Raw genomic sequence first — 24,304 nt, forward strand, 5'->3', positions numbered from 1 at the left:
GTCCTCCCCAGCATGTGCCCCTGTGTGGTCAGTCGAGGGCTAGGAAGTCTCAGAGAGACCGAGGGCCAGGAAGTCTCAGGGAGACCGAGGGCGGGTCCGCAGACGAGCTCTCTGGCACAGCATCAGAAGATGAACTTGATTAGACTTTATGACTTGTGGGACAGAAGAATCCAGTGACGCAGCGCAGAGCCGCAATAACACCTTGGGACACAGGAGGGAGGTGCAGGGCTACTGCTGCCAGGCCTCAGGCTCACCCAGACACCTCTCCCGCCACGCCCTGAAAGGGCGGGGCTTCTTTGTGACAGCTCCCTCACTCTCTCTAGCTTGTTTCTTTTGAGTTGGGGTGTCACATAGCCAAGGCTGGCCTTGATCTCACTGTGTGTCAAAGACTAAAGGCATGATCCACTTCCTCTACCTCCTAGGTATGTCAGGGTTACAGACACCTACCACCATACCTGGCTCACTCACTCTCTGCCCTCTTTTCTCTGCTCTTCCATACTGTCATTAACAAGAAATAGAACTAGGGCTGTGGCCAGGGAAACAAGGGCCTCTCCACTAAGCTGGTGCTTTTCATACACACACTTCACAGGCAAGCAAGGATCAGAAATAGGGCTTCTCCATTATAGACTGGTGCCTCTCTCTCTCTCTCTCTCTCTCTCTCTCTCTCTCTCTCTCTCTCTCTCTCTCTCACACACACACACACACACACACACACACCAGCCCTGGGCTGATGAGCCAAACACAAAACCCAGCGGAGTAAGAGAGGACAGCTGGCCCTGCTCAAGGACTCTGGCACATTCCGTTGCTGGGTTCGTGTAATCATTTAAAACTGCCTCATGGGTGTTTATTGGGGCATCTGAGGGAATACTGGCTTGAACAGAAATCTATCCTCAGCCACAGTCTTCTCCCAGGCGGGAATGTGAGACTTGAACTAAACCCTGGCCTGAAAGCGATGCCGAGGCCTGGCACTGTGCCACCTCCCTATCAGGTTCTGGGCACGGTGGGGATTGAACAGCGGTTCCACTGAGTCCTGGCCACACAGAACCAGAGCTGGGCTCCTGGAAGCGGTGGGATTATCTATCACCTATGTTCTACTCAGACCCCAGAATGGGGACGAGCCCAAGTGAATAAGCAGAAGAAACAGTCCAGGGCAAGCACACAGGAGAGAGCTGGGAACTAGGAAAGGAATGTGCGTCCTTTATTGAGCATCCGGAGGGCACCTTGGTGCTGACTCAGCAGCGGGGGGAGGGGGCAAATGGTGGGAGACCGGAGGGCAGGCTGGGGACTCCCACCCTCACTTCCAGTCCTTGAAGAATTGCTTGAAGATGGGACTCTCTCGGCCCTGGGGTAGAATCTCCACCTGCAGTGGGAGAAAGGCTTGGCTCACAGGCTGCCCGCCTATGCTTCTGAGGAGGGGGACAAGGGCTGCCATGACCAAAGGAACGCGCAGCGATACCTTGACAGCTGTGTCTCCCGAGAGAATGTTCCTTTGTGGTTAAATCTTCTTGTCATGGCCCTACGGTTAGATTGTCTTGCCACATCAGAGACAGGGGCGAGGGCATTTTCCCACGCGTGCCATCAACCAGAAGGCCCACATCTTCGAGTGGTGCACATTCACTAATGCCACTTGCACTGTGTTTTCAATGGCCCCCACACACATACACCCTTTTGTGGGTTTTATAGAGGCTATGGAGGAACCACTCTAAAGGGATATCTGGTTCATCGTAATTTAGGAGGAAAAAGGACCACTTTGCCTCATGAATATACCACCCACCTCCCAAATAGTCATAAAATGTCTTCAGAAGCCACAATGCAGAACCCAGTGTGGTACAATGTCCCCACCATGGGGGCAATGCACTCCAATCTCTTTGGAGTGTTCCCTTGTGTGATTTGCTAAATAAACTGCTCAAACTCTCTGTCTCTTGACTAAATTCTTTCATTCAAGAAAACGGGAGGGGCTGGAGAGATGGCTCAGAGGTTAAGAGCACTGCCTGCTCTTCCAGCAACCACATGGTGGCTCACAACCATCTGTAATGGGGTCTGGTGCCCTCTTCTGGCCTGCAGGTGTACACACAGACAGAATATTGTATACATACTAAATAAATCTTTAAAAAAAAGAAGAAGGAGGAGGAAGAGGAGGAGGAGGAGGAGGAGGAGGAGGAGGAGGAAGAAGAAGAAGAAGAAGAAGAAGAAGAAGAAGAAGAAGAAGAAGAAGAAGAAGAAGAAGAAGAAGAAGAAGAAGAAGAAGAAGAAGAAGAAAACAGGAGCCCTGTAATACCAGGTGAGAGGCCACAAGCAGTGTGAGCCAGTCCTGAGAAGACAAAGATGAGAATCAAGCTCACAGGACACAGGCTGAGAGAACACTGCTTCATGGATTGGGGTACCCAGTTTGGCAAATTTCGCCAATCAGACATCAGCTGTACCAGAATTTCTGTATCAGAATTTCTGACCAGGGAATGGTGACCTGTGGTCTCGGCACTTGAGAGGCTGAGGCAGGAGAATCGTTGTGAGTTCAGGGATGCATATTCTAAGCTACTCTGGGCAACAGAGGGGACTGTCTCGAAAGGGGTCAAGGGGGCTGAGGATGTAGCTCCATTGGTAGAGCACCTGCCAGCCACACACCAAGCCCTGGGTTCAGTTCCCAGCACCACATAAAACAGGTGGGACCCACACTAGAGGCCAGAAGATGAGAAGTTCAAGGTCATCCTTGGCTACTTAGAGAGTTTGAGGTCAGCCTAGTCTGCACGAGACCCTTACGGAGAGAGGCGGGGTGAGAATAACTTGTTTAGCGCCGTGCTGGGACTAAGAGAAAAGGAACACTAGTGGCTGGGGACACCCAGCCCCAGTGACACACCTTGCCCTTCCACCTCCCAGGATTCTCTCTGATAATATGTTTTGGGTTTTTGTTTTTTTTTTTGTTTTTTTAAAAGGCTGAAGGACTGAAAGGCCTTTCCACCTGACTGGTCTGAGGCAGGCAAGCCAGCTCCCAACTCCTGAGGTGTCCGGCTCTTGTCCAGGCTGGGGTAGGGAGCCACAGGAGGGTACCAGGAGGAGGAGGTGGGGACATGGGTTTGTCCTCACCTGAGTGTTTGGGGAGTATCTCATCCGAGAGATGAAGCCATCGGCCACTTGAAGGGCTGCCTGCCGCTCCTTCTCGTTAGCTTTTCGCCCTAGAACATAGGAACGAGATGTCAAAAGGAGCAGAAGGTGAGGTGTGGCCACCTGGAGAAGACTTGTCGAACGTGTATGAAGCTCTGCTTTCTGTCCCTAGCACCACAGAAAACCATCTGTAAGCCCTGCACTGGGGAAGTGGAAGCAGGAAGCTCAGAATTCCAGCCCCATCTTCACGTCTTCAGCTACGCAGGAAGTTTGAAGTCAGCCCGGACTGCATGAGCCACTGGAGGGAATGGAAAGTCTCTAGTCTCGACCCCGTTTTCTTGAGGAAATTTAGGGGGTACACAGAATACCTGACAGTTTTCTTCTTTTTATAAAACAAACATCAGAGTATCTAAGGCCTTGGAGTATGAAGTCATGCCCTTAATTTATTTTTCCCAGAAAGCTGGTGGCTCTAAGTGTTAAGTTGGGAGGGTAGACCCCGGCCCCTCGCATTCATCCCAGCCCCCAGGCCTGAGAGTTGTATTGATCTGAACTCCAAATCCCAGCAGGCCAGGTCCTGACCCCTCCCTGGGGAATTAGTCAGGACCACTCCCACAGAGTATTTAAGTGAACTCCCAAAAGAAGAACGCGTGGTCCCTTTTCCTTCCTCCTGATGGTCGGGTTGGCAGCCTCCTGGTTCCCCTTTGGGGCCACCCAAGAGCGCAGGAATCCCATTAAACCTGGATGTTTTTTAATTTGACTTGTTTTGATTTGTCTTGATTGGGAATTTGCATTGGCAGAGAGCTCACGTTAGGAAAAATTCCTAACGCTAAGCTAAGATTTAATTAATTAATTAAAGCTTCTGCCTGAACCAGCAGAGTCTTTTGGCTCGAGCCATCTTTAGGAAGAATGAGCTTCCTCCTAGACATCGAACTGTAAGGCCAGTGGGCTAGGGCAGTGGCTCAGCAGTTAAGAGCACTTGCTTCTCTTGCAAAGGACCTGAGTTTGATTCCCAACACCCACTTGGCGCTCACAACCATCTGAAATTCCAGTTCCGAGAAAGCAAGTACTGTCTTCTGGCTTCTAAGGACGCTGTACACACACAATTCTCAGGCATACATGCAGGAAAAATAGACATACATACGCGTAAAATAAAAGAGAAACGCTAGGGCCATGGCCTCACCCTTCCCCGGAGCCCCTCCCCTTCTGTGTGTGTACAGGATAACACATTCTGCTGCCAAACTTTTTGTGTGCAACTAAATAGTACATGGAATGGAATTGCTTGTAGAGGCAAATTGACTCACACAGGGCCAAAAGCCAGCACGCTTGCTGATGAAGTGTTTATAAAACTAAAAACACAGAATCCACAACAGGCAATCATTGGGCCGCAAAGTGTGATTCAAGCTGAAGGCATTTGACAAGGAAACAGACAAGCAGTGGCTGACTCTCTGACCACTGTCAAAATCTTGTGAACCATGAAGTATCTGTGTCCTTCCTCTGTAAGTGACTCACTGCTGTGGCATCTGTGGGCACTTGTCTCCCTGCTCCCGAGCTTCCTGTCCTACTGTGCCCTTTTCTGTAAGGATTCCTTTCTCGGGGACCACAGACACTCACATGGGCCTCTGGAATCTTAGCACTGGCTTCATGGGGTTTGGCATCTCTGCAGGAAGGAAGAGGCCACCCCAGGGCAAGGGATGTAGCTCAGTTGGTAGAATATTTGCCCAGCATGCCCTGGGTTCCAGCCGCAGCACCAGAGAAAATCCCAGCACTCAGGAGATGGAGGCAAGAGAATCAGGGGTGCAGGGTCATCTTTGGCTGCAGAACAAGTCAGAGGCCAGCCTGGGTTACACAAGACCTTGTCTCAAAAAGGAAGGGAAAGGGCTGGAGAGATGACTCGGTGGTTAAGAGCACTTGCTGCTTTGCAAAGGACCAGAGTTCAGTTCCCAGCACCCACATCAGGAGCTCAAAATTGCTTTTAACAGCAGCTAAAGGGATCTGATGGCCTCCTCTGGCCTCCTCGGCCACCCACAGGCTTGTACACACACAGAAAGTGTGAGGACCTGACTGCAAACTCTGTTTTGTTTTTGTTTATTTTTATTTTATGGGCATTTGTGTCTTGCCATGGGTGTCAAGTTCCTTGGAACTGAAATTACAGACAGCCATGTGGGTACTGGGAATTGAACCCAGGTCCTCTGGAAGAACAATCAGTGCTCTTAACCACTGAGCTGTCTCTCCAGGCCCGCAAACTCTGTTTTAAAAAAGGGACTTCATCTTAAGCCATATAATGAGTGGGGGGCTCAATCTCAGCTCCAGAGATGCGCTGGGATAGCAGAATTTGAACGGACATCCTGAAAATAGCTAGGGGCTAGGGAGCAAGGCCATACAATTTAATGAGGTCCAGAAGCTCCTAGGAGGCACCCTGTCCTTGAAGATACCTTGTCAGGTATCTTGGCTCTTTGTTAGATTTTTGTGCCCAAAACCTGACCAATGGTTTCAGAAACTATCTTACCCTATGACCCCCTTACCCAATCCCAAGGCGACAGGACATGAACTCCCCTGATTGTGGCATTTCCCCTTTAAAAGTTCTACACACACACACACACACACACACACACACACACACACACCCTGCCACATTTTTGGCACTCACCATGGTGCTGGAAAGGTATTGGTCCAAACTTGAGTTTGCATATTAAAAACCCTCATGTAATTTGCATCAGAAAACCAGCTCTGTGAATTCATTTGAGGGACCAGAAACTTGGACTTAACAAAAGAAAGAAGAAAAGAAAGGAAGGGAGGGAGGGAGGGAGGGAGGGAGGGAGGGAGGGAGGGAGGAAGGAAGGAAGGAAGGAAGGAAGGAAGGAAGGAAGGAAGGAAGGAGAAAGAAGGGAGGGAGGGAAGGAAAGAGGCTCCTGAGATCATGCCGTCTTTACATTTTCCATGGTCAAAGCAAGCAGCCAGGCTCCAGCACACAGCAGCCTTTCTCTCTCCAGTAAATACAATCAATCTCTTGGAAAAGCACAGCCTCCAAGTTTACCACACACTGTGTAAAGTGCTACCAAGCCCAACTAAAATTTACCTCAGTTACAGTTAACTCAGAACCTCAAGGTCAGGGACCTCAGAGCCCTGAAGGCCTGGAAACTGCAGAGAGAGTTCTCAAAGTCTCCCCTGGAGCCTCGCAGACACACCCTGGGAACACTGTCTCCCCTGGAGCCCCCCAGGCTTACCCTGGGAACACTGTCTCCCCTGGAGCCCCGTAGGCATACCCTGGGAACACTGTCTCCCCTGGAGCCCCGCAGACATACCCTGGAAATGTGTTAAACCCATACATGCTCAGACTCCAGCCTAGACCTGGTGAATCTGAATCTCTGGAACTGACCCAGAAATGTACTCAACAGGTCCTTGGAGTTTTGAGGCCCACTGAGGTTTTCAAAATGGCTGAGTTTGCTGGGTTCAAGGAAGCTGCAGGACCCTCAGGCTGATGTGGCTGAGCCTGCTGCAGGGCCCCATGGCAGCTGCAGCTGCAGGGCCCTCAGGCTCATACAGAGGAGTCACACATACCCTTCCAGATGTAGATTTTGCCACAGAGTCCGTTGTCCAGAACAAAGCAGTCATCTGGAATCAGCAGTTCAGAGGCAAAGGGGCTAGAGTCAGCCACCTTGGTGAGATTCATCTGTCCAGTGGCATCAGAGACCTGGGGAGGAAGTACAGTCCCCAGTGTGACACACACACCTTGAATGAAGGAATGGGTTAACCAGGCCCTCCCCAGTTGCTTTTCCCAACAGTTCTGAGCAACAGGCAGGAAAAAGCCTCCCAAAGGCAAGCTCCAGACAGCCCCTCTTGTCTGTCAACTGCAGTTCAGAGGCTACAACTGCCTTAGGGAAAGAGGTGACTTCCACTTTACAACTGCACAGGGTTCAAGTAAAGGCAAGCTCCGCCTTAGCTTCCAACCTCCACCAACGAGCTGGAAGTGTGTATCTCCTCAGAGGGCTGCCATATGCCTACTCCCACCCATCCCTCCTCTGACCCCTACAAACCTACCTAGTTCCTGGCCCAGCCTTCCCACACCCTCCTCCTCCAATCCCTTCAGCTCCATGCCTCTGCCACCGGCAGATGACTGGTTGGTCCCCAGCAGGCCTGACGTGCCCACCTTATACAGGGCCGCAGCCTGGGCATTGGTCTTATCAGCTGTGAGGTCTTCCTCAGGGTTGCCCTCCTTCAGAGCAGGCTTGGCGCCCAGAACCTGCAGAACCAGACAGGATTACTGAGGCTTCTACCCCCAAATTCTTCAAGTCACACATCCAGGGCCACCTGTGTCCTGCACTAAAGTGGAGGGCAAAGCGATGGATCCAGCCTGCCCACGGCTGTACCCACTCAGAGGAAAGGGTACCCCATGTGAAACCACAGGGCCGAGCAGGGCTCCGGATGGCCCTAGTCATCCTCTCTCAGCAGCCTTCATCATCCCAGCTTAGCATTGTCTCTCCTGGCTACATCCAAACAGCAGCTCCCATCTGCCCGCTGCAGTGTTCCCAACCTGAATCATCTCGGCTGGCTCCTCTCCATCGGTGATAATTTCCACCTGGGCCTTGCCCTGCCGCTCGCTGTCCCTGATGGCCAGGGCCAGGTCCCTTGCCTTGTTACGTTCCAGGATGTTGGACTTTGCACCACACCAGGCGAAGATGTTCTGCAGAGAAGCCAGACAGGCCCATCACAGCCAGTAGCTTTTGTCCTGCCCCCACTGAAAAACTGTCCCCACAGGCGGTGCAAGCAAGAAGGCTGTGCCAGTGTGGGGTATAGTAATGGCAGTGCACGCCTTTGATCCCAGTACTCACAAGGCAGAGACTGAGGCAGGCAGATGTCTGTGTATTTGAGACCAGGTCTACATAGTGAGTTTCAGGACAACCTGGGCTACACTGAGACGCTAGCTCAAAAACAAACAAAAGCCAAGAAGTCAAGGCCACTCTCCAGAGGCCTCTGAGAAAGGGAAGGACAATGCCTGTAAGAGTGCCTCCTGCACTGGAGAGATGTCTCAGTGGTCAAGAGCATCCACTGCTCTTGCCGGGCTTTCTGAGCACCCACCGTGGGGAGCTGACAACAGCCTGTAACTCTAGCGCCCTCTCCTGGCCTCTGCTGGTATCTGCATTCATGAGTATGCTACCCCCCACACACACAGACAAATTTTTAAAAACGTAATCAAATTTCAAAAAAAAAAAAAAATCAAAAAACATGTTTTAAGAAAGTTTGAAACTTTCTGTTGAGCCCCATTTATAAACTTTGGGCTGCATGCAGCCAATGGCCGCGGGTTGAACAGGCCTGGAACTGAACGGGAGGAAGCACACGAGATATGTATACAGATTCGAGATCGCTAAATCTATGAGATTGGACGTCTGTGGATAGTGGTGTCTGCGTGGCACTAGGAAATAATCCCTATGGGTCTAAGGGCTGGCTGGCTGGGGATGTCTTCTCCCGGTTGTTCACCAGAACACGGGTTCTCACTGCTCCCCCGGCCTCCCAGACTGTCTTAACACAGTGCTCAGTCTCGGCCACCTACCCACCTGGCCCAGGTCCAGGATGAAGCAGTCCCCGGTGTTAAAGCTGTCCCAGCTCAGCGCCCTCTCAGTGGCACGGATGTTTTTCTTCCCCTTAACATGGTAGAGCTTCTTGATGGCTGCTGGGGTGGCCCCCGAGTTTGTCTTGTGAAATGCGGACTCCACACCACCTTCCTGCAACCCAGAAAACCGGCCTGAGTGGCCTCACAGGCACCCAGAGCCTTCTACACTGCATTGCCGTAGAAACCAATTGCCAAGGGTGCCCAGGCCTTCCGAAGGATAAGAACAGCCAGAAAGAGGAGCTAACTCAGAGAAAAGTCACGGGAAGGAGGGCCTGGAGGTGGGTCTCACCTGGTACTTGAGGCCACGCGGGAAGTAGCTCATGAAGAGGTCCGACTCGTTCCCTTGAACCTCACGGTGCTGCACAGGCCGCTCCCCAAGGAGGGTGTTGAGGTGCACGGCCAGCACAGCACAGGCCCCCTGCTCGTCCCGGGATGACTGCTGACCTAGGATGAAGATGACAGGTGACAGGCAAGGTCCCCGAGACCCCCTGCAACCTCCGTCCCTGCCTCTGCCGAATTCCAAAGCCTTTACCTATCCACAGGTGCAGATGGGAGACCTCTTCGGGGCCATTGTGAAGCACTAGGTAGGAGTCCCCAGAGAAGAAGATGCCATGGTTCTCTCGCGCTAGGGGCACGGGCTTCAGCTTCTCCACGCGCCATATGTGTAGGCCTGGGTCTTGGACTGAGGCTGGGAATGGGGAACCACTGTAGGAAGAGATGGTTGCTAGTGGGCTCAAGCACAGATGCTTGGGCAGGCCTGGAGACGAAGTCTGGGTATAGTGAGAGCAGAGACATGGGGCGCACTGCCTACCTCTGCGGGATGGGTGTGTACATGTTGCTCCAGACCTGAGGAGAGAAACCATGGTTACCACGAGGGTCCTAACAGACCTCCCTCCTTGGTCTCGGGGAGCCTTCCAGGTGGTCAAGTAGTCTCCCTTAGGTTCTTTTGAGGCAGTGTCTTATGTAACCTGGGTGGTCCTCACAGCTGTCAGGAGCTGAGGATGACCTGGGCTGAGGTGATGCTCAACAGCTAACATGCTTGCATGGCACGTGTGAGGACCAGAGTTCGAATCCTCAGAAACCACATACGTGTTGGGTGAGCTGCCCACTTGTAATTCCAGCTTCAGAGGACAGAGACAGGGGATCCCCAAAGCAAACTGAAGAACAAAACTAGCCCCGTCGGCAAGCTCTGGTTCGTTTAAGAGACCCTGCTTCAATGAATAAGATGAAGAGTCCTGACATCAACTTTGGGCCTCCACATGCATACACACACATGCTATTAGACCTATACACGTGTCCACACATGCAGACACGTACAAACACGATTTGCACACACACACACACAAATAGAAAAAGTATTTACAAAATAAAAATTTTAAATTAAAAAACACAAAACTTAGTGATCAAATGATGCTTATGTTGGGGATGTAAGGTTGTCCCAACATCTGAACTTAACCAATATAATAGACATTAACAACTCTATGTGACATTAGTATATCTTTATGGCTATTCATATCAATATAACACACCAAATTTACAAGTATATGTGATATTACTATATCATAGTCATATCAATGTGTACACAGAAAGCATTTAGCAGAACTTTACATCCACTCCTGACTTAGAATCAACAAACAAACAAAATAAGCCACCTGGTGCTGTAGGGATGGCTCGGCAGTTACGAGTACTTGTTATTCTTGCAGAGGATCTGAGTTCAGTTCCCAGGAGCCAACAATCATCTATATTCCAGTTCTGGGGGGGCTAAATGCCCCCTTCTGGTCTCCAAGGGTACTACATGCTCACGGTGCACAGGTGTACTTGTAGGCAAAACTACCCATACACATGAAAATAAAAATAAATAAATCTTTAAAAAAGTAAGCTAAATATGCTAGTACAGACTTGCAATTCCAGCACTTGGGAGATCAAGAGTTTTAGGTCAGCCTGGGTTGCACAAGAAGACCGTGCCTCAAAAACTAAAAGAAGAAAAGAAGGAGGAGGAAGAGGAGGAGAAGGACATCATGTGTGACCGTAACCCCAGCAATGGGAAGGGGAAGGCAGAAAGTCCAGATGCTCAGGGACATTCAGGTTCCAGGTTAGCCTGGGCTACATAAAACTCTGTCTTAAAACAACAGAAAATGCCTGGTTTGACAGTGTACACCTGTGGGACCCACATTCCAGAAACAGAAGCAGAGAATCAGAAGTTCAAGGCCATCCTTGGCTACCTAGTGAATTCTGAGCCAACTGGACTATAAAACACCCCATCGAACAAGAAAAAGGAAGAAAGGAAGGAAAATAGACAAGGGGCCTGTGTCACAGCTTGGCGGGTAAAGGTGCTTGCTGCATAAGTCTGATGAACTGACTTTAATCTCAGAACCTAAGTAAAGGTGAAAGGAAAAACAGACCCCCTGAGACTGCCCTCAATCTCCACATTTACGCCGTACATGCATGCAGCGTATGTACCCATACCAACAAAAATGTTATTTTTTAATCTAATATCTAAAAAAAATCTTAACTATTAAACAACAGACAAAGAACTAGAGATGCCACTTAATTGGTAGAGAACTTGCCTAGCACGCATGAAGTCCTGGGTTCAAGCCCAGCACTGCAGAAACTGGACATGATGGATGGCTCATGCCTGTAACCTCAGCACTTGAGAGGTGGAGACAAGAGTTCAAGATCATCCTCAAAGATTTTGAGAGCAGCTTGGGATCCATGGGACCCTGACAAAGAGCGAGAACTCGGCAAGGTGGAGCAGCCTGGAAGCCTGTAATCCCAGCACTCAGAAGCAGAGGCAGGTGGAGCGCCGAATTCAAGGCCAGCCTGGTCTACGCAGTGGGTTCCAGGCCAGCCAGCGAGAGGAAGAGAGAAAGAGCAGAATTTGTATTCTCTAAATCTACTAAAAACAAACCTTTTATGGGATTTTCTCCCTCCTAGCCAATGCTCTCCCAAAAACTGCACTCGTTCTGGGCATCAGCCATCCCAGCATCTTCCAGTTCCAGAATGATGAATGCCATCTTTGTTTTGTGAGTCGGTAGAGAAAATATTTCTTGGGCAAAAGGAATTGTAGTATAGGGAGAACACAAAAGGCAAGCTGTTGTTGACATTGTTTTTAATTTCAGAAAAATAGTCATAACAACTTCACCCTCCCTTTTCTTTGTTCCCAATGGTAGTTGGCTCCTTTTTTGACCTCCGCGTATGGACAATGGTACATGTGCACACGCGCTCAACCTCCGAGTATAGACAATGGTACATGCGCACACGCGCTCAACCTCCGCGTATAGACAATGGTACGTGCGCACACGTGCTCAACCTACGTGTATGGACAATGGTACATGCACACACGCGCTCAGTCTCCGCGTATAGACAAATGTACGTGCGCACACGCGCTCAACCTCCGCATATGGACAATGGTACATGCACACACGCGCTCAACCTCCACATATGGACAATGTACATGCACACACGCGCTCGAGTGTACGTGTACAGACACTAAACAGTAAACAGATGTGAAGAAGGGATTGGCTTTCCCTTCCACTATGTAAGTTCTAGGGGTCAAACTCAGATGGTTAGCCCCAGCAGCAAGTGCTCCCTTACCACTGAGCCAGGTCTCATAGCTAAGGTGTTTTGTTTGCTTGTTTATTTATTGAAGGCTTTTAAAGGAAGAGACTCTGTGTCTCCAGCACTTAATTCAGTGAGTTACTGGGAGAGGTGCCCTGAGGGACATGGAGGGTGAGAGTAGGAAGCAGACCCCGCAGACTGGAGCTGCAGGAGCACAGAGGCCACTCTGTGGTCAGGGTGGCTGGGTCAGCAGGGACTGTTGAGTCTGCACAGGAAGCAGAGCAGGAGGCGGAGCTAGGGTGAAAGACTTGAAATGCCCACGGGGAATTACTACTTTCCTTTTCAGTATCAACCTCCCAACAGAGGATCATGTGTTTCAGCGTGACCCCCACAAATGCCATGGGCTGTGTGCACACCCCCTGCTATGGGCAGCCTAGCCTGTGAGTCAGGTAGGAACTGATGAGGCTGCCCCAAACCCAAGCTCAGGAATGAGAGACTGAGTCTGTAACCTCAGTGCTTTCAGTTCCGTGTTACCAAAATGAGAAGCTGGGCCATGACTCAGAGTCAAGTGCCCTCCACTCCAAGTTACTGTGGGGTTCTGATGAGGGGGTTCAGCTATCTGCTCCTTCACGGCCCTCATTAGTGCTCATTACAGAGCCTCCTCAGGACTGATGGTCTGCTGGCAAGGTGCCTTTAGTTCCATACCCAAGACCCATAGGACAGAGGAGAGAACCAGCTCCTGGAGTTGCCCTCTGACCTCTGAAACATGCATGTGTACATACACAAAAATAAATAATAAAAGTAAAAAAAAAAATAACCAACCACCTTACAGAAGTGCAAGACTCTGGCTAAACTCTATCACTCCATCTAAACCTTCTAGACCTTTCTCCGTACTTCCTTGCAAAATCTGGTTGCTGCCAAAGATCCCTGAAACATGGGTTAGGCTGCAAGTTCCCATAATCCATATCCCATCATCCTTTATTCAGATCTGGTTCTACGACCTGCACCACCCCCCACAAGATGTCTGCTCATCCTGGCTATCTTCAACAAGAAACCTGCTAGGTTAGTTTGACAGAACGCCCCCCCCACCCCACCCCGCGGCACTTTCTTTTAGTAATTTTCCACGCCCTGACTCTTCCCCAGCTCCTGGACTGTGAAAGCCTTGTTGGCTCACACTACTTGGGTGTTGAGACTAGTCTTTCCCCACACTGCAAGGACCTGGTGCTCGGTCCCTATACTTATTGTGGCGGTCCTGTTATAGCCTTCCTTACGGTATCAAGTATTAGGGAATAAGTTTTTTTTCTTTTATTTCTTTTTTCTTTTGGGATAGGGTCTCTTATAGCCTGAGCTAGTCTTGTGTTCACTAGGTAGCCACGGGAGACTTTGGACTTCTGATCCTCCCGCCTTCACCTCCACAGTGCTGGATGAGCAGGCTGGATTTACGCACATGGAACCCAGGTCTGCGTGCATGCTGGGTGGAACTCCACCAGCAGCTACATCCCCAGCCCCTGAGTGTATCAGCAGGCCAGGACACTCTCCTCAGGCTGGAAGTGTTTTCCGTAGGTGTTCAAAGTGATCCCATAGTACATGAGGTATGAAAACAGGCTCTGGAACTCGAAGGAGAGGAAGGCTTTTAAAACTGATAGCCAGGTGTGGTGGTGCATGCCTTTAATCCCAGCATAGGCAGAGGCAGGAGCCTCTGTGAGTTCGAGGCCAGCCTGGACACAGAGTGAGTTTCAGGACAGCCAGCACTGTTACACAGAGAAACCCTGTCTTGAAAAAACAAAAACAAACAAACAACAAAACCAACAACCTCCTGACAAAGCTAGGCAGGCTGGTACAAGCCTGAAATCCCAACTTGTTGATAAACTGAGGCAGATGTATTAGCAGTTTAAGACCAGCCTGGGCTGCAGAGTGTGTTCGAGGCCTGCCTGTGCGACATAATGAGGCCAATCTCAAGATAAAAGGTAAAAAGAGAACCGGGAATGTAGTTCTGTAGTACAGTGCTCACCTAGCATGCAGAGACTCCAAGTTCAGTTCCTACTCCCAAGGGTGGGGAAGTGGGGTACATGGCTGGGTAGCAGTGAGAGAAGCCCTAGATCCTGACTGCCCCCCCATCAGCTCCTGATCCTGCCTGCATCCACGCTTTCCTGAGGAAAGGGGCTTTCCTAGCAAACAGCCTTCCACTCTTGTCTCCTGCTTTCAGCCCTTCGCCTCCTCAGTGAGGTGCGAGGTGCATGGGTCGCAGCCCTCCATCCCTGTAGGAGCACACATGTCAGCCCCAGCTATCTGAGGGATGCTCCAGTACCATAGCTCCTGTGGGAGTTTTCCCAGCCCACTCAGCAGGGGCACTCCTGACACCCTACCCCTCAAGCATTCAGTCCCTGCACTTCCGTGCATTCCCCATCTGTACCAGGGGCTCAGCACTGGGCCGGCTGCAGGAGGGGAAGACAGAGATGAAGAACAGTCTGCCTTGTGGCCTAGCCAGCAGGTTCAGGGAAGTGGGGGAACCATCACATCCAGTGAAACCACAGACCTGCTTCCTCCACATAAGACTGTCACGTAATCACAGACCAGCACTAGGAGCCTTAGGGCTTAGTCCTCAGAGCACACTACAGACACCTCTTCCAGAGCACACTTCGTCGTCCCCTTTTTGAATGCTTCTGGTGATGGGGAACTCACAGACATACAGACAGCTTAGGAGTTTATTGGGGGGAGCGTGTACAGGCCTGGAGAAGAGAGAGAGAGAGAGAGAGAGAGAGAGAGAGAGAGAGAGAGAGAGAGAGAGAGAGAGAGAGAGGAAGATGGCGCCAGGCAGTCTCTTTTATATATCTTCCTTTGGGAGTGGCAGGAGTGCTGGCACAAAACCCAAGGTCAAGGGGCACAGCTAAAAAACGTTCTACCACTGAGCTACATCATAGCTGGTCACCTCGGTTGAAGACTCATTTTCCCCACTGAGCCATAGTGTGGCGTGAGTTTTAGGGACTGGCTCTCTCCCTGAGACTATAAAGCACCTTTGGAGCAGGAGGAAGAGTTTGCCTGTGGACCTTTGGGTACATCTGATTGCGTCCAAACAATGTGTTCAATTGCCTTGATTTGCTGAACCTCAGTTATCAGAGTAGATGAAACCAGAGGATAGCCTAGGATCTCAGCGCCAGGGGCACTGCTGGGAGCAGCCTTAAGGCAGAAAGGCAGAGGTGAAGAGACCCATCAGACTGTCCTGATTGTGGGGGAGGTGGCCAATCTTGGCCCTTAGAATAACCTGATGGACACCCTGGGGTCATTCCCACCTTCAACAACGTGCTTGACCCCATCAGTGACCTAACTGCACCAGTGACCCATACTAAGGAAAGCCTGGGCGATTTTTGCCCTCCTCGGACTCCGATTCTCAACAGGTCACTTTGTTCGGAAGGAAGCGTAGCCTCAGCTCCTGGCATCCACATACCCAAAGAGTCTGCAATGTTTGGGTAGAAGTTCCATCCCAAGCCCCCTCCCCTGGGAGTTGACTCAGACCAGACTCCACCTCCGAGAAAGCCCGCCAAACAATGACCCCTCCCCAGAGATGCTCAAGACCACTCCCCTCACCCGGTATTTAAACTGCCCCCCCAGAGAACAAACACGTGGTTTTCCGGTCTTCCTTCCTGCCTCTGTGAGGGGCTGGAGAGCCACACCACCCAGTAGTGTTAGTATCCATTAAACCTGGGCTTTTTCTAATTCGGTTTGATTTGGTCTGATTTGAATTATTGACTAGGCAGAGAGGTTTATTGGGACGCAAAAACTTTTCCCACTTCCCCTCCTGGTCCCTCTCGCACCGTTAACTGTGACCTGAAATAGCACCAGCCCTAGGGAGGGGACTGTCCACACAAGAAAGCAGGGACTTTCTGGACTGTGACCCATGCTCCTTAGAAGTGTGGACAGCAGTGGCTCTGGACACCCAGACAATGCTCTTTCCCCATACACGAAGCAGAACCCACTCTCCACACCTCCGAGTCTACCTTCTTCTCTGTCCACACCATTCCCCGCATGGCCTGCTGCTGGGGGCTGACTGAATGCCCCTCGAGTAGCCGGACCTATCTTGCCTCTTCCCAAGCCCCTTCGGTCCAGCTGTCTAGACCTAGGCCAGTGCTATCTTGGGGATAGCCACTGCCATATCTGAGCTCATCCCCTGACTGATGGCCTTTGGGGATCTCTCAGAAGGTCTGACGCCACCTCCTACAGACCAGGATGAACCCAGACCCGCTAGTACCTCCTTGCAGCTGGAATACATCCACCACCACCCGGCCTCTCTGCAGCTGCAGAACGGCAGTCGGACAACGGCCTCAGCCGGACTTATGCCCAGGGGCATCACTCCTGACTACCCAGACCCTAGCAGCCAGCCCTCCCCCAACCAGTCCTCCCTGTCCAGCCAAGAGGGTCCAGCTAGCCCATCTCCAGGAGCCCATTCCACTTTACCTCTCCACAGGCCTTTTCTTCTCAGACTCTTCTCAGCCTGCCCCACCCTCGCTTCTCACTTCCCTCTTCTCTTCCGAGTTGTCCCACCCACCTGCCCCACCCAAGGGAAGGCTCAGGGTTCTGAGGTCCAAGGACTCAGGGAAGCAAACTCTGAGACTCAGCTGGCCCGCTGACAGAAAGCTGTTTCTCAGACGTGGCCACTGGAAGGCTAGAGCCCACCCAGTCTCCTCACAGCGGCCTCGGGCAGGGCAGCTTCTGAACAACCTCAAGTCAGACAAGCGAGGAAGGCCCCATTCCACTCACCAGCCCGGACAGGCACTTCTGCACAGACGAAGCTGCACTCCCCTGCTGTGGCTGGTTAGTCACATTTCCTGGGTTGGGTCACTGGCTCTGCACTAACTTTTCCTCCTCCCCATGACTATTCGTCTCATTACCACGAGTACATGTGTTTTTCTTTTCTTTCTTTTTGGGCGGGGGTAGGGGGGCGGCAGGGGTTTCGAGACAGGGTTTCTCTGTGTAGCTTTGGAGTCTGTCCTGGAACTCACTCTGTAGACCAGGCTGGCCTCGAACTCACAGAGATCCGCCTGCCTCTGCCTGCCGAGTGCTGGGATCGAAAGCGTGTGCCACCTTTTTTTTCTTTTTTCTTTTTTGAAGCAAAGTTCCAAGACAGTGTTTGGGGCCCTGACACATTCTGGTTGGTTTGGGGGTGTGTCTATTTTCATTTGGGTATTTTGTTTTTGAGACAAGCACTCTTGTAGCCAAGGCTATCCTCTAAATTATGATGCAGCTCAAGCTGGCCTTGAACTCCTGACTCCCCTGCCTCCTAAGTGCTGGGATTACAGGTGTGTACCAGCATGCCCAAATGTCTCTCTGTCTGTTACTGAGACAGTTCTATTTTAGAGCCCAAGCTACTATGAAACTCAATATGTATTCCAGGTTGGCCTCGAATTTATGACAACATTCCTGCTTCTGCTTCCTGAGCACTAAGATTCCATACATCAAGGCATTACCCCAGTTGCCTTGGCACATTTAATGCAGTCTCTCCGTGCCCCAAATACCAAAGACTACCCCCTCCCCTCAACAGGTTGTGCTGAGTCACATCTTTTTTTTTTGAATAATTTATTTACTTTATTTTATGTACATTGGAATTTTGCCTACATGTATCTCTGTGTGAGGGTGTCAGATTTTGGAGTTATAGACAGTTGTTAGTTGCCATGTGGTTGCTGGAAATAGAACCCGGATCCCCTAGAAGAGCAGTCAGTACTTTTAACCACTGAGCCATCTCTCCGGCCCCTGTGGCTCACATCTTTAATTCCAGCACTCAGGAGGCAAAGGAGGTGGAACTCTGAGTTCAAGGCCAGTCAAAACTATTAATCAAGACCCTGGGCAGCCAGGACCACACAGAAAAACCTTGTCTCAAGAAACCAAAATAAATAAAAAATAATGAAAACCTACGCTGCCCCCTCGTGCCGCTCCTTTGCCAGGTGTCCACTGCCACACAGTCTTGGCACTGGGGGTCTCGGGGAGAGCAACAGAAATTAGCGTGGTCAGGATGTGGTGGCTCACACCCGTCAAAGCAGCACTCGGGAGGCAGAGACTGGAGAATCAGAAGTGGAGAGTCACCCGCGGCTACATAGAGAGTTCAGAGCCAGCCCAGGGCACATAAGACCCTGGAGGCCCTCCTGACCCCCTCAAAAAAGAAGCACATAAGCATGATCAAGCCAGCCAGAATTAAAGAACAAAACCGTGTCTCAAAGAAAAAAGAAGCAGAGATAGAGGGAGTAGGGTTTCAGGCTACACCCAAGGCAACAGTATCACAAAATATAATCAATCTGGTCTAACTCACTGGCCCCATGAAGGACCCTGGGGCACAGCCCCAAGTCACATAGGAAGCAGGAGACTGAGTCAAGGAGGCTCCGATTCCCTTCTGAATCTCTAGCCCAGTGGTTCTTACCCTTCCTAATGCTGCAGCCCTTTAACACCGGTCTTCTCGTCATGGTGACCCCCAACCATGAAATTATTTCCTTGTTATTTCATACCTGTACTTTTGCTACTGTTATAAATCTAAATGCATTTTGGAAATAAGTTTGTCAAAGAGATCGTGACCCACAGGTTGAGAACCTCTTGCCCTAGAGGGAGGAAGAGCAGAGTCTGTGTGAAGCCCTGGAGAGTCAGCACCCAGTGGGCAGCCACATTTGGGTGGCTCAGTGAACAGGGACTCTGGCAGGCCTGTCCTGGAAGAGTGTTGGTCAACAGTCTGTTCCAGACAGGACTTAATACTCAGAGACAAGGCTCTGTCCTTGGTAATGCAACAGGACCAGAAGCAAGCCTTCCCAACTATCCGACCATCACACCAATCTGAGTATATGCTGCTAGAGGAAAGCCCGGAGAAAACAGAGTACTAAGTGGATGTGGGGAGTTTGCTTGTTTGAGACAGAGCCTCGATCCATAGCCCACGCTGGCCTCAAACTTTCAATCCTCCTGTCTCCATTTCTCCATCTTCCGAGTGCTGGGATTACAGGTGTGCAACACCGTGCCCTCTAGATGGATGTATTCTGTGTTCTAAAATGCCACCAAGGCAAGAATTAAATGCTTTCTCAAGATATTAAGTGGAGGCAATGGAATGGCTCAGTGGATAAAGCACTTGCTCATGACCAGAGTTCAGTCCTTAGAACCTATAGTAATAGGGGGCTGGAGAGGTGGCTCAGAGGTTAAGAGCACTGACTGCTCTTCCAGAGGTCCTGAGTTCAATTTCCAGCAACCACATGGTGACTCACAGCCATCTATCATGAGATCTGATGCCCTCTTCTGGACTTCAGGAACACATTCAAGCAGGACACTGTGTACGTAATAAATAAATAAATCTTAAAGAAAAAAAAAGGACAGAATGGGCTCCTCAAAGATGTCCTCCGGGACTGGAGAGGTGCCTCAGAGGTCAAGAACATTTGCTGCTCTCCAGAAGACTGGAGTTTCGTTCCCAGAAGTCATGTCTGGCACCTCACAACTGCCTACAACTTTAGCTCTAGGGGGTCTGACTCCCTCTTCTGGCCTCCAAGAGCACTGCACTCACATTTGCATACACAGATAGACACACTATACTACTGATTGGGTTTCATCAACTTGACACAAATCTAGACATGTCTGGGAAGAGGGATTCCTAATTGAGAAATGCCTCCATAAGATTGGCCTGTAGGCAAGTCTATGGCGTATAACGTCTTGATTGAAGATATAGGAGGGTCCAGCACACTGTGGGCAGAGCTGCCCTTGAGCACTTGGTCTTGGACGGTATAAGAAAGTTATGAGGAGAGAGCCAATAAGTAGCACTCCTGCATGGCCTCTGTCTTAGCTTCTGCCTCCAGGTTCCTGCCCTGACTTCCCTCAGTGATGGACTGTGAAATGAAATCAACCCTTTCCTCTCCAAGTTGCTTTTGATCATGGTATTTTATCGCAGCAAGAAAAACCCTAAGTAAGACACACACATACCAAAATAAATCTAAAGAGATTTAGGAAGAAAGCAAGTTGTTCTCTGGCCTCCATATGTGCTGTGGCATGCACCTCATGCATGCACACAAGTGTACACACAATAATAATGAATAAATAATTTTTTTTTTTTTGGATTTTCAAGACAGGGTTTCTCAGTAGGTTTTTGGTTCCTATCCTGGAACTAGCTCTTGTAGACCAGGTTGGCCTCGAACTCACAGAGATCCACCTGACTCTGCCTCCCAAGTGCTGGGATTAAAGGTGTGCGCCACCACTGCCCGGCTAAATAAATAAAATTTAAAAAAATTGAATGTTCTCTCTTAAGAACACAGTCTGTGGGGCTGGAGAGGTGACTCAGTGGCTAAGAGTATTGGCTGTTCTTCCAGAGGACTCAGGTTCCATTCCCAGCACCCACATGGAGGCTCACAACTGTCTGCAACTCCAGTCCTGGGGATCTAACGTGCTCTTCGGGTCACCTCAAGCACCAGGCACCCACTGTATACAGACATGCAGACAAAATATCCATACACATGAATATAAATAGCAGTTGAAGAGGAAGAAGAAGAAGAAGAAGAAGAAGAAGAAGAAGAAGAAGAAGAAGAAGAAGAAGAAGAAGAAGAAGAAGAAGAAGAAGAAGAAGATATCTTGTAGCTGGCTTCCAAGGGTCCCCGTGGCCAAATGACAGCCTTAAAAACATGGTGGTCTGGGCTGAGATTCCAGCAAGGCCTTGTCCCTCACAGAACCACAGGCAGGGCAGAGAGCTAGCCTTAAGGACTGGAACTCAGCTAGTAGAGTGTTCACACAGCATGCATGAAGCCCTGAGAGGGACCACAGCATGGGACAACAGAGATCAGTGAGATGGCTCAGCTGCTAAAGATGTTCCTCAGCAAGCTGAAGACCTGGTCCGATTCCCAGGACCCACATGGTAGAAAGAGAGCTCAGACTCCAGGAGTGGGAGCAGTGAGCAGTGCCTGCAGTCCCAGATCATCCTTGGTTACCCACAGGTGTTGCGGGGAGTGGCTTTTACAACTTACCAGCAGTATGACTTCAGGTCTGATTCAACTTCAGCTTCGTGGAGCCTCCTCGGGACCAATCTGTAAAGTAGACACACAGATAAACGTGAAGGTTAAACAAGATGCTACAATTAATGAGCAAATAACGAATGTTCAGTAAATCTGGACTCTTTTTTTTTTTCAAGTATATATATTTTTTTTTCATTTATTTTTGGGGGGGTGGCATGAACACACCACAACTTGAGGGTGTAGGTCAGAGGGCAAATTATGGTTGTCCCCTATCATGTGAGTCCTGGGAATCAGATTCAGGGCTTCAGGCTTGGTGACAAGCGTCCTTGCCAGCTGAGTCATCTCATGCACCCTCTTTGTTAGTCACCATTCATGCCAGCAGTGATGTAAACATTGCTGACACGATTTACTAGGGACCCTGGCAAGAGTGGCCAGCACCTGCTGTAGCAATGCCCATCCCTTCCCAAGCTTCCTGGGAGGTTGCTGTGGAGAGAAAGTTAAACCAGGGCCCTCTCCCACTTCCCACTTCCCTGTGAATGCCCAGATATTCTGGTCTTGGCTGCACTAGATGCAGAACCTAGGTGGCTCTTAGACTGAGTCCCTATGTACACACTGGAGGACAAAGATGGATGAAAATCGCTGTTCGCTACACTTGAGCTAAGAGGGTCCTTTCACCACAGGAAGAAAAATTTATTAAAAAAGAGAGAGAGAGAGAGAGAGAGAGAGAGAGAGAGAGAGGGTTCTTGGTCTGGAGCTGTGTGTGGTTCAGTGGTTAAGAGCACTCAGCCCTTCCAGAGAATCCAATTTCAGCTCCCAGCACCCACATCAGGCCATCCACAAACACCTGTAACTGCAGCTGCAGGGATCTGATGCCTTTCTAACCTGCATGCACAAACCCACACTCAGACACAACAGAATACGCATAACCTAGAAAGAAAAGAAAGACTTGCTGAGTGTGGTTAATTTAAGTAGGGTGGTTCACACCTGTAATCCCAGCACTTGGAAGATTACGGGAGAATGAGAGGCTTGACGTCATCTTTGACTAGATAGTGAGTTTAAGGAAGTCTGGGCTACAGGAGGCACCGCTTCAAAAAACAAAACAAAACAAAACAAACAAACAAAAAACCCAACAAAGTTATATAAAAAGAAAAACATGGAATTTGTTCTTTTTAAGACTCAGGTTGGTCCCTCCACCCTCACCCCTACCCCACTTCTATTCTGCCCTACCCTTTAACTCCCACGTAATTGAGAAAGTGCTTTGCTGGCTCTACCCGCCCAGTCTTAAATTCCAGTTGAGCTTTCGCCCCTAAGGTGTGGAGGGGAACAGGTAGCCGGGCAGTCCCGGGACCCACAGAGGCCCTCTGGACCCCAAAGAATGAGCCCCAGGCCGCAGAGAACACATACCCAAGAGCGCGACTTGCTTCGAGGAAGGTTTGGTGGCTTTGACCGTTGTTTTGCTGGCGACCACGCCTCCACCCCCTAGGAGAAGTGAGTCACCGTGAAGGGCCAAGTGGCTGGAGCTGACTGGGGGCGATCCTGGCCCGGCCCTTCCCTTCCATCATCTGCTTCACTAGAGACCTTGCACTGGGGGCCTGGTAGGGACCTCAGGACCAGGAAAGCTAATTTTCCATATGATGGGAAAACGGGCTGAGGAGAGCAGTTTTCACTTCTCATTCAACCCACGGGTCCCGGTCTCCATCAGGGTTCCAACCTCCGCAGTTCCCTGGAGCACTTGGTGCCTTCAATGTGATCTCCAGCCTGGGATGCAGGTCCGCTGATGGGGTGCTTGCCTGGCTTGCAGGAAGCCCTGACTTTGACCCCCCCCCCCACCACAAATACCTGGTATGGCAATACATGCTTGTAATCCCAGCTCTTGGAGGACCAGACTCACATAAGCAAATAAATAAATGTAATTTTTAACAATGATTTCCATCTTCCCACATCTTCCCATTCTTCACCATTATTCCTACTTAGTTGAATTGTGAGGGAGGATCAGGAGGGAACCAGGATTGGAATCCAGGCTGACCTGACCCACATCAATGCAATTACCCTTCTCTAGTTCAGAGCCTAACAGACCAGCCAGTGTCTGTGTCAGTATCTGCCTTGGCTCCACACACAGCACACAAACCCACCCACGGACTCTGTCGACAAAGGACAAAGCAGCCTTGTTTTTTGAGAAGCAACTTTGCAAAGGTCAAGCAGAATTCGATTCTCTGAGTTCCACTGACTGGGTTTGAAAGATTTACACCCTGACTGTTCCTGGTCAGCTGGGCAACCCAAGCAGTCACATCCCACTGAGGAAGGTTAGAAAGGACCTCCCTAGGCTGGTGAGATGGCTGGGGGGGGGGGGCAGATTTTTTTTTTTTTTTTGAAACAAGGTCTTATTATGTCTACCTGGAACATTCTATGTAAGCCAGCTGTGATCTCACGGAGATCTGCCTGCCTCTGCCCATGGAGTGCTGGGCTTACAGGCACACAGCACTTTTCTAGTATTGACAGATGCAACACCCATGTGACCCATATCCCTACCAAGAAGTCAAGCACATTCACCACAGCAAGTTCTGTCCCCCTCACCAGCCACACTGTTTGCACATGTGGCCCAGGAACAATGTCAAGTCTCCCTTGAAACGCCACCACCCACCATAGCACTCAGGAGGTAATAACATGGAAAAAATTACAAATTTTGAGACAAGTTCCTATATAGCTCAGACTGATCCAAACTCCCTATGCAGGGGTAAATGAACTTGTTGTTGTTGTTGTTTATTTTTCGAGGCAGGGTTTTTCTGTGTATCTTTGACTGTCCTGGAACTCACTCTGTAGACTTCGAACTCACAAAGATCCTCCTGCCTCTGTCTCCCGAGTGCTGGACCTTGAGCTTCTGATCCTCCTGCCTCTCCTCCAGAAGGCTGGGGTGGCAGGCACGCTCCATCACGCTTTACCGCAGCTCTGGTGCTCTCATCTACACAGGTTAAGCAGGACCAACTCTCGAACATTTACTGACTGTCATAGAAGATGAAGGTCAAAACTCCCACACTGCAGAACTGCCCACTTGCTAGTCATGGAGACAGCCTGCTCCCTTGGAAAA

At 50.2% G+C, this 24,304-nt stretch overlaps 2 protein-coding genes across 4 annotated transcripts in view; one reads left to right on the forward strand and one right to left on the reverse strand.

Annotated features, from left to right (window-relative positions):
- The window catches only part of Elmod3 (ELMO domain containing 3), a 48,074-nt gene extending 44,632 nt beyond the window's left edge, over window positions 1–3,442 (forward strand). The window contains exon 12 of the mRNA XM_057768586.1: window positions 3,175–3,442. Within this exon, the coding sequence (XP_057624569.1) occupies window positions 3,175–3,293 (119 nt within the window). The 3' untranslated portion in view covers window positions 3,294–3,442. The remainder of the gene's footprint in view (window positions 1–3,174) is intronic.
- Window positions 1,176–22,666, reverse strand: Capg (capping actin protein, gelsolin like). Of its 3 annotated transcripts, XM_057768612.1 has the most exons (11): window positions 22,624–22,666; window positions 21,232–21,291; window positions 9,519–9,553; window positions 9,240–9,412; window positions 8,997–9,151; window positions 8,652–8,819; window positions 7,631–7,780; window positions 7,247–7,339; window positions 6,658–6,790; window positions 3,082–3,170; window positions 1,176–1,360 (listed from the first exon to the last, which is right to left on the reverse strand). In XM_057768612.1, the coding sequence occupies exons 3-11, from the start codon at window positions 9,539–9,541 to the stop codon at window positions 1,295–1,297; spliced, it is 1,050 nt and encodes a 349-aa protein (XP_057624595.1). In that variant the 5' UTR covers window positions 9,542–9,553; window positions 21,232–21,291; window positions 22,624–22,666; the 3' UTR covers window positions 1,176–1,294. The 3 variants fall into 3 exon arrangements, with proteins under 3 accessions (XP_057624595.1, XP_057624604.1, XP_057624589.1); XM_057768621.1 differs by lacking the exons at window positions 21,232–21,291; window positions 22,624–22,666 and adding an exon at window positions 17,021–17,058; XM_057768606.1 differs by lacking the exons at window positions 21,232–21,291; window positions 22,624–22,666 and adding an exon at window positions 16,718–16,764.
- Between the last annotated feature and the right edge of the window lie 1,638 nt (window positions 22,667–24,304).

Source organism: Chionomys nivalis, chromosome 1 (assembly GCF_950005125.1).
Source record: "Chionomys nivalis chromosome 1, mChiNiv1.1, whole genome shotgun sequence".
In the NCBI taxonomy this organism is placed as follows: Eukaryota; Metazoa; Chordata; class Mammalia; order Rodentia; family Cricetidae; genus Chionomys; species Chionomys nivalis.

Bases quoted from the DNA above. Each gene is read 5' to 3' on its own strand.
- Capg (XM_057768612.1), bottom strand. From the start codon at position 9,541: ATGTACACACCCATCCCGCAGAG. The intron at 9,152-9,239 runs GTAAAGGCTTTG...TCTTCATCCTAG, and splicing joins CCATCTGCACCTGTGGATAG to GTCAGCAGTCATCCCGGGAC. The intron at 8,820-8,996 runs GTGAGACCCACC...TCTGGGTTGCAG, and splicing joins CGCGTGGCCTCAAGTACCAG to GAAGGTGGTGTGGAGTCCGC.